The 16,144-nt window shown below is 59.5% G+C and overlaps 1 protein-coding gene across 1 annotated transcript in view; it reads right to left on the minus strand.

Annotated features, from left to right (window-relative positions):
* TAF1C (TATA-box binding protein associated factor, RNA polymerase I subunit C) overlaps window positions 1-16,144 on the minus strand; it is a 28,518-nt gene that overhangs the window by 9,744 nt on the left and 2,630 nt on the right. Inside the window, exons 2-6 of the mRNA XM_039544376.1 lie at window positions 4,970-5,047; window positions 4,136-4,229; window positions 3,680-3,789; window positions 2,158-2,253; window positions 1,081-1,151 (exon numbers count right to left, since the gene is read on the minus strand). Of these exons, the coding sequence (XP_039400310.1) occupies window positions 1,081-1,151; window positions 2,158-2,253; window positions 3,680-3,789; window positions 4,136-4,229; window positions 4,970-5,047 (449 nt within the window). The remainder of the gene's footprint in view (window positions 1-1,080; window positions 1,152-2,157; window positions 2,254-3,679; window positions 3,790-4,135; window positions 4,230-4,969; window positions 5,048-16,144) is intronic.

Here is a 16,144-nt window from a genome sequence, read left to right on the forward strand (position 1 = left end):
ACAGCTCAGCCCTGCCCCTCCCAGCCAGCCCCAGCCAGCCGGGCATCGGGACAGCTCAGCCCTGCCCCTCCCCAGCCCCCAGCCAGCCGGGCATCGGGGGCAGCTCAGCCCTGCCCTCCCGGCCCCCAGCCAGCCGGGCATCGGGACAGCTCAGCCCTGCCCTCCCCCGCCCCCAGCTAGGCGGGCATCGGGGGCAGCTCAGCCCTGCCCCTCCCCAGCCAGCCGGGCATCGGGGACAGCTCAGCCCTGCCCCTCCCCAGCCAGCCCCCAGCCAGCCGGGCATCGGGGACAGCTCAGCCCTGCCCCTCCCCAGCCCCCAGCCAGCCGGGCATCGGGGGCAGCTCAGCCCTGCCCCTCCCCAGCCAGCTGGGCATCGGGGACAGCTCAGCCCTGCCCCTCCCCAGCCAGCTGGGCATCGGGGACAGCTCAGCCCTGCCCCTCCCCAGCCAGCTGGGCATCGGGGACAGCTCAGCCCTGCCCCTCCCCAGCCAGCTGGGCATCGGTGACAGCTCAGCCCTGCCCCTCCCCGGCCAGCCGGGCATCGGGGACAGCTCAGCTCTGCCCCTCCCCAGCCCCCAGCCAGCCGGGCATCGGGGGCAGCTCAGCCCTGCCCCTCCCCGGCCCCCAGCCATCAGGGAGGCTGCTGCTACCTAGGACAGACGTGCAGGGAGGGGCCCCTGAACAGCTCCTCCCCAGTGCCACGAACTGACCCTATCCCCTGACTGCTGGGCCCAGCCCGCAGCCCCCCCGCCCACACTGTGTAACAAACTGCCCCACTGGGGCTGGGCACCAGAGGCAGGGGACGTCTAGGCCCTGGGAACAGCCCCCAGCCTCTGCCCAGCTCCCCCCGCAGTCCAGCCTTGCTGTGGGGCCCCCCCAGCCGCCGCGGGCCAGGCAGGAGCCGGGGGAGCAGCATTCAGAGCCGTGCTGGCCGGGGACGCTGGCACGCAGGGTCTGTGCTGTCCATGACCAACGCACACGGTGCCTGGAGGCTGAGCCCGGCTCTGCACCCCTTGCCCACCGGCCGTGCCCACGGCCCCCTGAGCGGAGGGGAGAGGGCAGTGCCTGGGCACCACTCACCGCCTGCCCGCCCTCCGGCCAAGCTCCTGGACCAGGGTCTTCACTGAGATGGCGTTTTCCCGCGCCTTGCTCTGCCGGGAGGAAGGGCACAGGCCGAGGTCAGGGCACGCGCCGGGGGAGGGGTACCAGGGCACTGGGGGGCACACGCGCCGGGGGAGGGGTACCAGGGCACACGCGCCGGGGGAGGGGTACCAGGGCACACGCGCCGGGGGAGGGGTACCAGGGCACACGCGCCGGGGGAGGGGTACCAGGGCACTGGGGGGCACACGCGCCAGGGGAGGGGTACCAGGGCACTGGGGGGCACACGCGCTGGGGGAAAAGGAATGAGAGCACGGGATGGGTGGAGGGCAAACAAGGTGAGGGAGGGGACCGAGGGTGCTGGGGCGGAGGCAGGGCACACGAGGAGGGGCAGGGAAGGTGGGCCTGCTGGGGCGGGCGGAGGGCACACGGGGTGGGGCAGGGAAGGTGGGCCTGCTGGGGCAGGCAGAGGGCACACGGGGTGGGGCAGGGAAGGTGGGCCTGCTGGGGCGGGTGGGGCAGGGAAGGTGGGCCTGCTGGGCGGGGTGGGGCAGGGAAGGTGGGCCTGCTGGGGCAGGCGGAGGGCACACGAGGTGGGGCAGGGAAGGTGGGCCTGCTGGGGCGGGCGCAGGGCACACGAGGTGGGGCAGGGAAGGTGGGCCTGCTGGGGCGGGCGCAGGGCACAGGGGAGGGCGCAGGGCACACGAGGTGGGGCAGGGACGGTGGGCCTGCTGGGGCGGGCGCAGGGCACACGGGAGGGCGCAGGGCACACATGCCAGCAGGAGCCCTGCCTGCTGTGCTGACCGCACTGCCCCACTGTCTCCTGGGCTCATCTGTGAGTGTGAGCCCCAGGGGGAGTGTGGGGGGGGGCAGCGCCTTTGTTCTGCGTCTGCGCAGCGCCCAGCGCAGTGGGTCCCCTGGGTGTGTGGGGGGAGGGGGCTATTCCCACAGCTGGGGGCAGGGGCTGGGAGTCGCGGTGGCTCCAGACGCAGCGCGGTGGGTGCTGCCCCATCCCGTCTCTGGGTCAGGCTCAGAGGAGCCCCGGCGAGGGACGCTCACCCGCAGCCGCGCCTCCCCCAGGTAGAAGTTCTCCTGAAGAAGCCGCCCCATGGCGCCGAAGGCCTCCTCAGGGTGATCCAGGAAGAAACGAGCCAGCTGCCGGGGAGAGAGGCAGGGTCAGTGTGACAGGCCTGGCCTGGGGGGACCACGTTTCGTACCCGGCTCAGCCAGCTCCCCGCGGGACCTTGGCCCCATCCCTGGGCGCCGCAGCACGTGGGTACGGAGCCGGGCAGAGCACGGCTGACCCGAGCCGGGGGCTGGGAGCTGAAGCCAGACAAGCTCAGCCTGGCGATAGGGCGTCAGCATCTAATGACGAGGAGATTAAGCAGAGCGAGTGACGGGCCGGGGGATTCCTAGCAGCTCCGCTTGCGCTCAGCCGGGGATTCCTGGGGGGCAGGGCTCAGCCTAGCTGGCCCCAGCGACCCCTCTGGCCTTGGCATCTACGAGAGCCTTGCCCTGCCCTGCCCTGCCCCACCAGCGGGAACAGCCGGGAGGCTTGGACACCGGCGTACCAAGGTCAGTGGGGACGGGGAAGCTCCCAACCCAGCCCCACTAGGGACGTGCTGCGCGGAGAGGACCGGGCCCAGCATGCAATGGGGCCAGTCTGTGGAGCAGTGCATGCTGGGCCCACGTGACACTTGTCTGACCCTGTGCCTGCCAGGGGGTTGCTCCCCAGTGGGCACAGAGGGGTTAAAGCGGCTCCCAGGCAGAGCAGGGGCCGTGGGGGCGTCTCACTGGAGGATCAGACAGGGGAGCGCCAGGGGCCGGGACCGTCACACCTGGAAACCAACCACCCAGGAGAGAGCGGTTTTCCCCACAGCCCGGGCAGGAGAGCAAAGGGGGACGGTGCCAGGGCCTGTGGAGACACAGCTCTCACCCAGGGCAGGCGGACAGGGATCCTACACTTGGCAGGGTGGGAGCCTGACGGGGGCCGGACTGAGCTGTCTTCACCTTTGCCTCCCTGGACTGCCCTACGAACCTCCAGGGCCTGGGCACCAGCTGGGGCGTTGGTCCCTGCGGCCGGAAGCCTGGCTCAGTGGGACTCATGGGCAGAGCTCCAGGGGTGGAGCCCAGGGGCTCCGGCTCCAGGCCGCGCAGCCGACCCTAGAGGAAGAGCGGCCCCCGGGTGGGGCCTGGCCCACAGAACGGATCCTCCTAGAGCCTGTTCACAAGCTGGGGCTCAGCACCGGCCCTGCGGAGACGTCACCGACAGAGGCAGCGCCCTGGAGCGCCCGGCTGGGCAGAGCTGGAGCCTGGGCCCTGCCATGGATTCCTCGGGCTCCAGCCGCTGGGCTGTGGTGGGGAAGGGCCTGAGGAGCCACCACCTCTCGCTCTGCCCCACGCCCACGGGGAGCTCCCGGATGCCCTCTCTTGGATCACACCCCCCGGGGCTGCTCCCCGCCTGAGCCCCGCACCCCTGGAGCCCACCCGTCGGGCAGGCCTGTCAGGAGCTGCTGGGCCGGCCCACGGGGAGCAGGGACGGCAGGGAGACCCCTCAGCACAGCGCCGCCTGCGGGATTACCTGCCCCGTGAAGTCCAGAGCAGCCCCCCCAGTTTTGCTGGCCTGGTGCTTCCTTTGAATCTGCCCCACGTAGAGGATGTCGTGGGGCGTCAGCGTGGGGACACGGCAGCCTGCGTGAGAGAAGGGCAGGGCCAGGCGGTTAGCACAGCGCGCAAGGGAACACATCACATCCCAGCCTGGCGTGCGAGGGGGGGGGCCAGGCCTACGCCCCCCATCGGGTGGGGTGGGGGCAGTGCTACCCCGCCCCCGCCCAGGCATGAGCAGCTCTGCCAGCCCCCAGGGGGTTACGAGGAGGAAGAGATCAGGGGCCCCATGACACAGGCCCCCTCCCACCCCACACAGACACTAATTAACAAATGGCTCCCGAGGTGCCAGGCTCAGGGCCAGCCGGGCCCCTCCCTGGTAGGGCCCCCAACTCCCCCCCCCACTCGGGGCCTGGCCGGGGGGGGCTCTCACTCGCATTGGGGGGCAGGAACGGCACCGCACACGCCTCGGCAGGGGCCCAGCTCTCGCCCTTCGTCCTGCGAAGTGGAATAAAGTTCTCCTGGGGCTGAGGGGCACAACACAGACAGGTTAATGCAGCCCCCCCGGCCTGCACGACGCACCCCAACCTCCCCCGCCACAGCCCGGCCAAGGCAGCTCCACCCCGACCCACAGCTGGGATCCCCCCCAGCTCTGCCGGTGCCCCTCACTCCCGACCCGCAGCCCCCCTAGCCCAGCCCAGCCCCCACCCCAGTCCTGCCGGTGCCCCTCACTCCCGACCCGCAGCCCCCCTAGCCCAGCCCAGCCCCCACCCCAGCTCTGTGGGTGCCCCTCACTCCCGACCCGCAGCCCCCCTAGCCCAGCCCAGCCCCACCCCAGCCCTGCCGGTGCCCCTCACTCCCGACCCGCAGCCCCCACAGTCCAGCCCAGCTCTGCCGGTGCCCTCACTCCCGACCCGCAGCCCCTAGCCCAGCTCTGCCCCCAGCTCTGCCGGTGCCCTCACTCCCGACCTGCAGGTGCCCCTCACTCCCGACCCGCAGCCCCCTAGCCCAGCCCAGCCCCCACCCCAGCTCTGTGGGTGCCCTCACTCCCGACCCGCAGCCCCCCCAGCCCAGCTCAGCCCCCCCGCCCTGCCGGTGCCCGTCACTCCCGACCCGCAGCCCCCCAACCCAGCCCAGCCCCCACCCCAGCTCTGTGGGTGCCCCTCACTCCCGACCTGCAGCCCCTAGCCCAGCCCAGCCCCAGCTCTGCCGGTGCCCCTCACTCCCGACCCGCCCGGCTCCGGGGACGCGGGTCCGACCCCCGCACCTGGCCCGCGCCGGGCCTGCACTGGGCCGCAGCCCCCAGCCCAGGCGGGCGGGGCCGGGCAGGTCGCGGGGGCCGGCGCTGCAGAAGGCGGGAAACAGGGACCCCGGGAACTCCATGGGGCCCGATCCCGCCGGGAAGTGTCCGGGGGCGGGGCGCCGCAGAGCCCCGCCCCGCCCCGCCGCTCCACCAATCAGCGCCAGGCGGGGACCATAGCGCGGCGGGGGCGGCTAGAGCGGCGCCGCCGGGACCGGCCATCGCGCCCCTGGGGCCGGAGGGGAGACCCGGCCCCCTGCCAGGGGCACGAGCTGGGCGGGGCCTCGGCGCAGCCCCGCCCCCGGGGAGCCAGGCAGCCCCGCCCCCCGGGTCACAGGCAGGGCGGGGGAGTCAGGGGGTCCCGGGGCGCGGCTCTGCTGGGGACCCCGCCCGCCCGGTGCCCCCCCATCCTGCCCCAGCAGCCCCGGAGCCGGGGGGTGCAGGCAGAGGGGTGCGACTCGGTTTCCCTGGGGGTTACTGGTTTAACGAGGTGGTGGGAGAGGGAACACAGGACCCCGGCCGATGGCCTGGAGGGTGGAGACCCCAGTGACTGGTGACCTGGCGACCCGGCTCGGGAGTCTCAGCCGGTTCTGTCCAGTGGGGGACAATGGGCTGTGGGGAGAGGACCCCGGTGGCCTGACCAGCCGGTTCCGGCCAGAGGGGTGCAAAGGATGGAGGAGAGGAGGCGGAGGGGCCTGACCCCGAGAGAGAGTGGACCCCCCGGAAAGGCTGTTGTACTGAAAGGGGTTCCCCTCAGGGACCGTACGGAGCCAGGAGAGAGTACGAGTGCTGGGGGTCCATGACACCCTGCCACCTCGCTGCCCCCGGCCGCCAGCAGCCACTCCCCCAGGTGTCCCCTGGCCGGCTGGCAGAGAGGGACTGGGAGCCAGCTCCTCCATCTCATGCCTCAGCCCAAGCGCCCCCTGTGCCAGGGACCCCTGCACCCCCCTCGCCCCCCAGCCGCCCCATGGGAGGAACCCTGGCCCTCAGCGGGACGCCAGAGACACCTGCATGGAGGTGGGGGGGCAGATCCTGCGCTCAGTGGCCTGTCAGTAGTACCGCTCGGGCTGCCCTCTCCCACTCCCCGTGGGGCCCTCGGCTCCAGCACTGGTAGGGTTGCCAGGAGTCTGGTTTTTGACTGGAGCACCCAGTGGAAAAGGGACCCTGGCAGCTCTGGTTGGTACTGCTGACCGGGCCAGCAAAAGTCCGGTCTGCAGCGGCGCAGGGACCTGGGGCTCAGGCAGGCTCCCTGCCGGCCCTAGCTCCACGTGGCTCCTCGAAGTGGCTGCCAGGTCCCTGTGGCCCCTAGGCGCATGGGCGGCCAGGGAGGCTCCACGTGCTGCCCCAGCCCCTAGTGCCGGCTCCACAGCTGCCATTGGCTGGGAACCGCGACCAATGGGAGCTGCGGGGGCGGTGCCTGCAGGCACCAGGGCAGTGTGCGGCGCCTCCCTGGCCACACATGCACCACCGCTAGGCACTGCAGGGACCTGGTGGCCGCATCCTGGGAGCCACGGTCAAGGCCGGCTCCAGGCACCAGCGCAGTAAGCAGGTGCCTGGAGTGGCCAACGGAAAGGGGCGGCACGTCCTGCTCTTCGGCGGCAATTCAGCAGCGGGTCCCTCAGTCTTTCTCAGAGGGAAGGACCTGCCGCCGAATTGCCGCCAAAGACGATTGCGGCTTTTTTTGGTTTTGTTTTTTTGTTTTTGGCCACTTGGGGCAGCAAAAACGCTGGAGCTGGCCCTGGCCACAGTAAGCGCAGCTGGGACCCCACATCCCGAACCTCCTCCCCCAGCCTGGAGTCCCCTCCTGCCCTCAAACTCCCTCCTGGAGCCCACCTCCCCCAACATCCCAACCCCCTGCCCCAGCCCAGAGCCCCCTCCAGCCCCCAAACCCCTCATCCCCAGACCCATCCCAGAGCCCAAGCCCCCAGCTGGAGCCCGCACCCCAACACCCCAACCCCTACCCCAGCCTGGAGCCCCCTCCTGCCCCCCAAACCACTCATCCCCGGACCCATCCCAGAGTCTTCACTCCCAGCTGGAGCCCGCACTCCCTCCCGCACTCCGAACCCCTTGTCCTCAGCCCGGAGCCCTGGGTTGAAGGACCCAGTGTGGTAGGTGGAGGGAGTACGTCAGGCCTGACGCGTGGCTGATAGAGGGTAGTGACCGCTCATGGGTCTCTGTGTCGAGCTGCAGCGCCTCCACAGCGTAGCCACTGACCCCTGCCCAGGCCCCACGCCCTGAGCTGGGACGAGGTGTAATGGGCAGTGGTCACGTTCTGGGGTGCAGCCCAGACTAGTGAGGGGCTGTGGCACCTCTAACCCTGTGACCCCGAGTGCCTCTCACTGCTGTGCCACTGTGGCTCTGCCTGGGATGCCCACAGCCTACAGCAGGTGTCTCTGCCTGGTCCAAGATTCCCACTGGCTTCCACCAGCTGGGGTTAACAACTGAGGCGGCTCCATGCTCTTGCCAGCCCGAGTTTTCCCCAAAACGTGTTCTAAAATGTCCAGCCCTCTCCTGGAACAGTCAGAGGGATATTAAGGTTCATTGGCCCTGTAAGGAGTCAATATTCAACAGTTTATTACTGTCAGGGTTCCCTCCCCACTCTGAACTCCCCCAAGCCCCTTCACCCCCTTTCCTGGGGAGGGTTGAGAATAATATATCAACCAACTGCCTTTAATGTAAGTACAAACCAGACCCTTTATCTTTAGGACACTAAAATCAATCAGGTTTTTAAAAGAAGAACTTTATTGTAAAGAAAAAGTAAAAGAATCACACCTGAAAAACCAGGCTGGAAGGTAACGTTACAGGGCAATAAAAAGATTTCAAGCACAGAGGATTCCCCTCTGACTCAGCTTCACAGTTACAAAAACAGGAATAAAACTCCCTTCCTCGTAGCACAGGGAAAATTCACAAGCTAAAACAAAAGAAAATCTAACGCATTTCCTTGCCCTTACTTACAATTTTTGTAATCTTAGCTGGATCATTTCAGGTATGTTTTCAGGAGATGTTTTACCTGCCTGGTCTCTCTCTCCGTCCAGAGAGGGAACAAACGAAGGGAGCACAACCAAAACCTCCCCCCTCCCCAGCTTTGAAAGGATCTTCTTTCCTTATTGGTCCTTTTTGTCAGGTGCCAACCAGATTATCTGAGCTTCTTATCCCCTTACAGGTAAAGATTCAGTACAGCTGCCCAGGAGGGATTTTGTGCTACCCTTATCTGGACGTACATGACAATTACTTTAAGTGGAACCACCAAACAGTTCAGTTCAAACACCGCACTGGGCTGGTTTGGATTCAAAACAAAACAAAACAAAAGAAGACAGGATGTGAAGTGAATTCAAGTATAAGAGCTAAAGTTAGAGACGGTTACCAGCAAATAAAAGTGAAAACATGCATCTGACAGTCTGAAACGTAACCTAGCACGTTTTGGCTCCAGGCTTTGTTTCAGCTGGTCTTTTCCCCTTGGTCTTCCAGCAAGATGGTGCTGGACCCGCTCCTCGCTCTGGATCTCTCCCAGGAGACCGAAGGTGCTGGGGCCTTTGTCTTCTAAGGTGAAAGAGAGAGAACTAGGGGTTCTCTGCCTCTTGCCGTTATCGTTCAGTGAACCTTTGAAGTGGATTCTTCTGGGGGTTACTCTCAAAGTAAAGTTTATTCAAGCTGTGAGGAAGGCAACATGGAATCATAGAATCATAGAATCTTAGGGTTGGAAGGGACCTCAGGAGGTGTCTAGTCCAACCCCCTGCTCAAAGCAGGACCAAACTCAACTAAATCATCCCATCCAGGGCTTTGTCAAGCCTGACCTTAAAAACCTCTAAGGATGGAGATTCCACCACCTCCCTAGGGAACCCATTCCAGTGCTTCACCACCCTCCCAGTGTAATAGTGTTTCCTAATATCCAACCTAAACCTCCCTCACTGCAACTTGAGACCATTGCTCCTTGTTCTGTCATCTGCCACCACTGAGAACAGCCGAGCTCCAGCCTCTTTGGAACCCCCCTTCAGGAGTTGAAAGCAGCTATCAAATCCCCCCTCATTCTTCTCTTCTGCAGGCTAAACAATCCCAGTTCCCTCAGCCTCTCCTCATAAGTCATGTGCTCCAGCCCCCTAATCATTTTTGTTGCCCTCCGCTGGACTCTCTCCAATTTATCCACATCCTTCTTGTAGTGTGGGGCCCAAAACTGGACACAGTACTCCAAATGAGGCCTCACCAGTGCTGAGTAGAGGGGAATGATCACATCCCTCGATCTGCTGGAAATGCCCCTACTTATACAGCCCAAAATGCCATTAGCCTTCTTGGCAACAAGGGCACACTGCTGATTCATATTCAGCTTTTTGTCCACCGTAACCCCTAGGTCCTTTTCTGCAGAACTGCTGCCCAGCCATTCGGTCCCTAGTCTGTAGCAGTGCATGGGATTCTTCCGTCCCAAGTGCAGGACTCTGCACTTGTCCTTGTTGAACCTCATCATATTTCTTTTGGCCCAAGCCTCTAATCTATCTAGGTCCCTCTGTATCCTATCCCTACCCTCCAGCGTATCAACCACTCCTCCCAGTTTAGAGTCATCTGCAAACTTGCTAAGGGTGCAGTCCACACCATCCTCCAGATCGTTAATGAAGATATTGAATAAAACCGGCCCCAGCACCGACCCTTGGGGCACCCCACTTGATACCGGCTGCCAACTAGACATGGAACCATTGATCACTACCCGTTGAGCCCGACCATCTAGCCAGTTTTCTATCCACCTTACCGTCCATTCATCCAGCCCAGACTTCTTTAACTTGCTGGCAAGAATACTGTGGAGTCTGGGGGGGAGGGGAGCTCTGTACTATTTCTTCCCTTTCTTGAGTTTGCTGAAATGTAGATTGTTCCGTTCTCAGCCCTCACCTACCCCTGCTGTCTGGGAGACCCTTTTCACCTACCTATGTAAATGGAGGTAAACACACATTCCTTCGTTGGGGATAGGCCCACCTGACTGCCTGTGCCTTGGCAGGACTGCCTGTTTGAACATCGTATGGGGGAATTCATGACTTTACATCTACTGGTGCTACAGACATTTCTCCATGATATTATTGACCAGCGGGTTATTAGTTTTCAAATGACACCCCCAAGGCATATGTCATGCACAGATGTTCACTGTGGTGTGTAGGGTGTGAATGCGAGGGTGTTTGGGGTCACAGGAGTGGAATGGGATGCTAAACTGCATTACAGTGTTCAGCCACCAGGTGGTGCTGTGTATATAACACCTTATGTAAATGATGCTCAGCCATACCTGGCGGAGCATTAAAGGATCTCAGGACGAACACAGCTGGCCTGTAAGCAAGCTCGGTCGCCAGCCGGTATCTGGGACAGAGGAACATGGCGTGGTGCCGGGAGTAAACTAAGAACAGAAACAAAGGTTGCAGGATCTCATCAACATGCCACTTTTCAGAACTTCAGCTTTGACAAACCTTCCCAGTGGACAGACTGGATGCAATATATTGCAAGATTCTGAACTGCAAACAAACTCCACAAAACCACTGAAGATATATAGGTGTCTTTTAAAATTTATGCTATGGGGAAGCCTGCAAAGGACGTCTTTAAACCCTTTGACTTTACTGAAGACAGTTACAAAGATGACTATGAAAAGGTTCCGGCTGTGTTTGATTCATACTTTATACTGCAGAGATGTGTGGTCTATGAAAGAGCACGTTTTCACCACATACTTCAAGGATCAGGGGGAATGTTGAGTGTTTTACAAGAGCTCTGTACATTGGCCGAACACTGTGATTTGGGAAAAGCAAAACATGAAAATATGAGAGACAGGCTGGTTACTGGGTGTGACGCAGCAGGGAGCGGGGCAGACTGACCTGGGAATGTCGTTTAGTTTGGCTGGGACTCTCTGCATGGGGGATGGGAGAGCAGGGGGTGACTTTAGGTGAGGGACAGGATCTGAGCCTGTAACCTGAGCCAGGAAGGGGGTGGGGATTCGACACCTTTGCCCGGGAAACTGGACAAAGGGAGGGAGCCTGCTGGGTTTTTTGTTTGTTTGTTTGTTTGTTTCAGTTTTGGGCTGGCTGGGAAGAGGCAGGAACCCCAAGTCTGGGGTCTAAGCTCCTCGCCCCCAGAGGGACCTGGCTGAGGGGTCCTGGTTGTACCTACAAGCCCTGCTTGGGACCGTGTTCCTGTCGTCTAATAAACCTTCTGTGTTACTGGCTGGCTGAGAGTCAGGTCTGACTGTGCAGTGGGGGGGCAGGACCCGGTGGCTTCCCCAGGACCCCGCTGGGCGGACTCGCTGGGGGAAGCGCACGGAGGGGCAGAGGATGCTGAATGCTCCAAGGAGAGACCCAGGCGGTGAAGCCGTGGGAGCTTCTTGCCCTGCAGACAGGCTGCTCCGAGGGAGAGGAGGCTCCCCAGAGTCCTGCCTGGCTTGGTGGGGAGCAGTTCCAGAGCATCGCCTGGGGACCCCATGACACTGGGTTAACAGATTGTGACGAACTGGAACTGTTCTGACTGTGGTCTGTGAATGCTGAGGGAGGGCGGAGGTGTTGGCCTGTGAGGACGGTCTGCATTGGGGGATGGGAGACTGGCTGGAGGGAAGATACCTGAGCATGTAACATGAGAACCCAGGAAGGGGTTAGAGGCCAGGTGACACCTCTGCCTGGGAAGCTGAACAAAGGCTGGAGAGTGAGAGGAGTTTCAGGAGGTGGCTGGGGAATGGAGGGAAGCAGAGACAGGGCTCTGACCCCCCAAGGGGGCTGGGATGCTCCTGGGACCCCAAGATGGACCTAACTGGGGAGGATCCTGTTGTCTGTGCCTGCAAAACCTGTGTTGGACTGTGTTCCTGTCGTCTAAATAAACCTTCTGTTTTACTGGCTGGCTGAGAGTCCTGGTGAATCACAGAGAGACGGGGGTGCCGGGCCCTGACTCCCCCACACTCCGTGACACAGATAAAAACCTTTTTACAGCTTGTGACGAAGTGGGACTGTTAATGTTTCCTCGGAATACTGTGTGGGTGCCTCAGTTTCCCCTGTGCATTTCTTGTCTCTAGGGGGTGAGATTGTTGCAGAGCAAAGGGCCAGTGTGCATAAATGGCCGACACTCTGTCTCCTGGCAACTAATGGCCGGGGCCCTTCCCGCCCTGCAAGGGACTAGCTAAAGGTGAACAAAGAGATCAGGTGACCTCCTGGCCCAGGAAAGAGACAAAGGCCAGAAAGGAGGGACTGGAGAGGGTCAGTCTTGGGCTGGCTGGAGAATCATCAAGAACCCCGAGGTTGGGGGCTAAGTTGCCTACTACCCAAAAGGACCTGACTAAGGGGGTCCTGTTTATGCCGACAAGCTCTGATGTGGACTGTGTTCCTGTCATCTAATAAACCTTCTGCTTTACTGCCTGGCTGAGAGTCACGGTGAGTCGCAGGAAGCCGGGGGTGCCGGGCCTTGTGTCCCCCCAAACTCTGTGACACAGTTAACAGAGATTTAACCCTACACACAGATAGCAAAGCAGTCTGAACTAGTCCAACAACAGACAGGAGTGACTTGAAAAACCAGAAGCTAGCTTAGAAACTGTAAAAAGCACTTCAGTGTTAAAAGTTATTATAACCCCCCCGAGGCAAGGAGAGAGAACTCCCTGGCTAAGAGGAACAAATTCCAGCCCACGTGCACAAGGGGTAGAAAACATCATATCCCAAGAGATGATGCATGTCCAGCCACAGGCACACGGTGTCATAAATGCATGAAATAGGGACATTCTGCAGCTCTTTGCTGCACCAAAGTCATCATAGAATCATAGAATCATAGAATTCAAGATCAGAAGGGACCATTATAATCATCTAGTCTGACCTCCTGCAAGATGCGTATTTGCATCTGTCTTTGTAGTGCTTGTATCTATCTGTAGAGGCCCGTCGGGGCAGACTGCTGAGCGGGCAGCCGAGCCCTGAGTAGGGGGCGGAGCTAGGCTGAGGAGGGGCCTATAAAAGCGGCCGCCCAGCCAGGCAGCGGCACAGCTGATCGCAGCGGCACAGGAGCCAGCAAACAGGGCGGCGAACAGGGGAGTCTGAGTGGGAGTTTACAGGGGGAGGCAGAAGGGGGCGGCGCCGTGTCCCCCGTGTTCCCCAGGTAAGAACGCCGAGCGAGGCCGAGACAGCCGCAGCCATGAGCCAAGCAGCGGATGATACACCGAGGATGAGAGCATGCAGCAGCTGCGGTGTGTACATCGTCCTAGCGGGGGACCCAGACCAGTACTATGTATGCATGAAGTGCCGCCTAATAGAGCTGTTGGAGGAAAAGATCCAGGGCCTAGAGCTGCAGGTAGAAACCCTGGTAGAGCATAGAAGGGGGTTCGAGCAGCTGATGGAGCAATGGCAAGCAGTGACCGAAGGGGAATGCCCAAGGGGGAAGCAGGGGCTAAGGCCAGCAAGGGGGGACTGCCAGATGAGGAAGATGGGCGGTGGAAGTATGTGACCGTGAGAAGCAGACCGAGAAAAAGGAGGGTCAGTGAGGGAGAAATAGAGCTAAGGAGCAGGTTTGAAGGTCTGGAGAATGAGGAAGGGGTAAAGCAGGTGGTAGCTGACGGTGGGAGGCCAAGGAAAAAGAGAAGAGCGGCTAGTCCGATAGAAAGAGGGGAGGAGTCGATGGAGGCAGCACCAAGTTTGGGCCCAGGGAGGATGCAGGATGGCTTAACGGGAACCACAAGGAATGATAGGAATGGAAGGAGCTTGCAACCAGGGGGGACGGAGGATAGGTTAGAGGACCGCACTGTCCCCAGGCAAAGGCAGGTCTATCTGATTGGGGATTCCATACTGAGAAGGTTGGACAGGCCTGTGACCAGGGCCGATCCGGAGAACAGAAGGGTGTGCTGTCTACCGGGCGCTAAAATACGGGATGTGGACCTGAGGTTGAAAAGGATCCTAAGAGGAGCAGGTAAGAACCCGTTGATCATCCTTCATGTAGGAACGAATGACACGGCTAGATTCTCGCTAGAGAGGATCAAAGGAGACTATGCCAGGTTGGGTAAGACACTCAAGGAAATTGAGGCTCAGGTGATCTTCAGTGGGATCCTATCTGTCCCTAGAGAAGGGCGCCAAAGGGGTGACAGGATCGTGACGATTAATAGTTGGCTGAGGGAGTGGTGTTACAAGGAGGGCTTTGGGATGTATGGGCACTGGGAGGCTTTTGGGGACAGACAACTGTTCTCACGGGATGGGTTCCACCTAAGTAGGGAAGGAAGTAGACTTCTAGGAGGGAGGCTGGCTCATCTGATTAAAAGAGCTTTAAACTAGACACTGGGGGGAGATGGTTGGGAGAGGTCCAGGTGCTCTCCACGCCAAATTTATACATTGAGAGTGAAAACAACAGGATAACAACAGATATAACCAGAGAGGGACGGTTAGGTATAAGGAAGAGGGAGGGGGACGGATACTAGACCGGCAAGTCATACTGGTAGTACTGTGTCCCTACCAAGTTAGGTGAAAAGGGTGAGAGGAGCCAAACAGCAAAAATTAGGATGTTTGTTCACCAATGCGAGAAGCTTAGGTAACAAAATGGAGGAACTGGAGCTCCTGGTCCGAGAATTGAAACCGGATATTGTAGGAATAACCGAAACATGGTGGAACGGTAGCCATGACTGGAGTACAGGTATGGAAGGGTATGTGCTGTTTAGGAAAGACCAATGCAAAGGTAAAGGTGGGGGAGTAGCATTGTATATCAATAATGAGGTGAAATGTAACGAAATAACTAGCAATGTAATGGATAATACGGAGTCTGTTTGGGCAATGGTCACATTGGGGAAGAAAACTACTAGAGCCTCCCCCGGGATAGTGATTGGGGTGTGCTATAGACCGCCGGGATCTAGCCTGGAGATGGATAGAGAGCTCTTTAATGTTTTTAAGGAGGTAAATACTAATAGGAACTGTTTGATCATGGGGGACTTTAACTTCCCGGATATAGATTGGGAAACAAATGCTAGTAATAATAATAGGGCTCAGCTTTTCCTAGACGTGATAGCTGATGAATTCCTTCATCAAGTAGTTGCTGAACCGACGAGGGGGGATGCCATTTTAGATCTGGTTTTGGTGAGTAACGAGGACCTTGTTGAGGAAATAGTTGTAGGGGACAACCTTGGCTCGAGTGATCATGAGCTAATTCGTTTCAAAATAAATGGGAGGATAATCAATAGTGCATCTGAGACTAAGGTATATGATTTCAAAAGGGCTAACTTTACTAAATTGAGGCGACTAGTTAGGGAAGTGGACTGGACTAACATATTTAGGGATCTAAAGGCAGATGACGCCTGGGGTTACTTCAGGCGTAAATTGCAGGAGTTGTCAGAGGCATGTATCCCGAGAAAGGGAAAACGGCTCCTAGGTAGCAGTTTTAGACCGAGCTGGATGAGCAAGCGTCTCAGAGGGGTGATTAAGAAAAAACAGAAAGCGTACAAGGAGTGGAAAATGGGAGGGATTAGCAAAGAAACCTACCTTATTGAGGTCAGAGGGTGTAGGGAAGCAGTGAGAAAGGCAAAGAGCCGGGTGGAGATGGACCTAGCGAAGGGGATTAAAACCAATAGCAAAAGGTTTTTTAGCCATATAAATAGGAAGAAAACCAAGAAAGAAGAAGTGGGACCGCTTAAAACTTTAAACAGAGTGGAGATTAGGGATAATCTTGGAATGGCACAATATCTGAACGAATATTTTGCTTCGGTCTTTAATGAGGCTAATGAAGGGCTAAGGAATAGTGATAGAGGGACTGATGGGAATGAAGATATGGGGGTAGACATTACGGTATCTGAGGTAGAAGCCAAACTTGAACAGCTAAATGGAAGTAAATCGGGGGGCCCGGATAATCTTCATCCTAGAATATTAAGGGAATTGGCGAGTGAAATTGCAAGCCCGTTAGCGATGATTTTTAATAAATCTCTAAACTCGGGGATTGTACCGTTTGACTGGAGATTAGCTAATGTAGTTCCTATATTCAAGAAGGGGAAAAAAAGTGACCTGGGTAACTACAGGCCTGTTAGTTTAACATCTGTAGTATGCAAAATCATGGAAAAATTTTTAAAGGAGAGAGTGGTTACGGAGCATGAGGCCGATGGCAACTGGGACAAATTACAGCATGGATTTACAAAAGGTAGATCGTGCCAAACCAACCTGATCTCCTTCTTTGAGAAAGTAACAGATTTTT

This window comes from Mauremys reevesii, linkage group 6 (genome assembly GCF_016161935.1).
Source record: "Mauremys reevesii isolate NIE-2019 linkage group 6, ASM1616193v1, whole genome shotgun sequence".
Lineage (NCBI taxonomy): Eukaryota > Metazoa > Chordata > Testudines > Geoemydidae > Mauremys > Mauremys reevesii.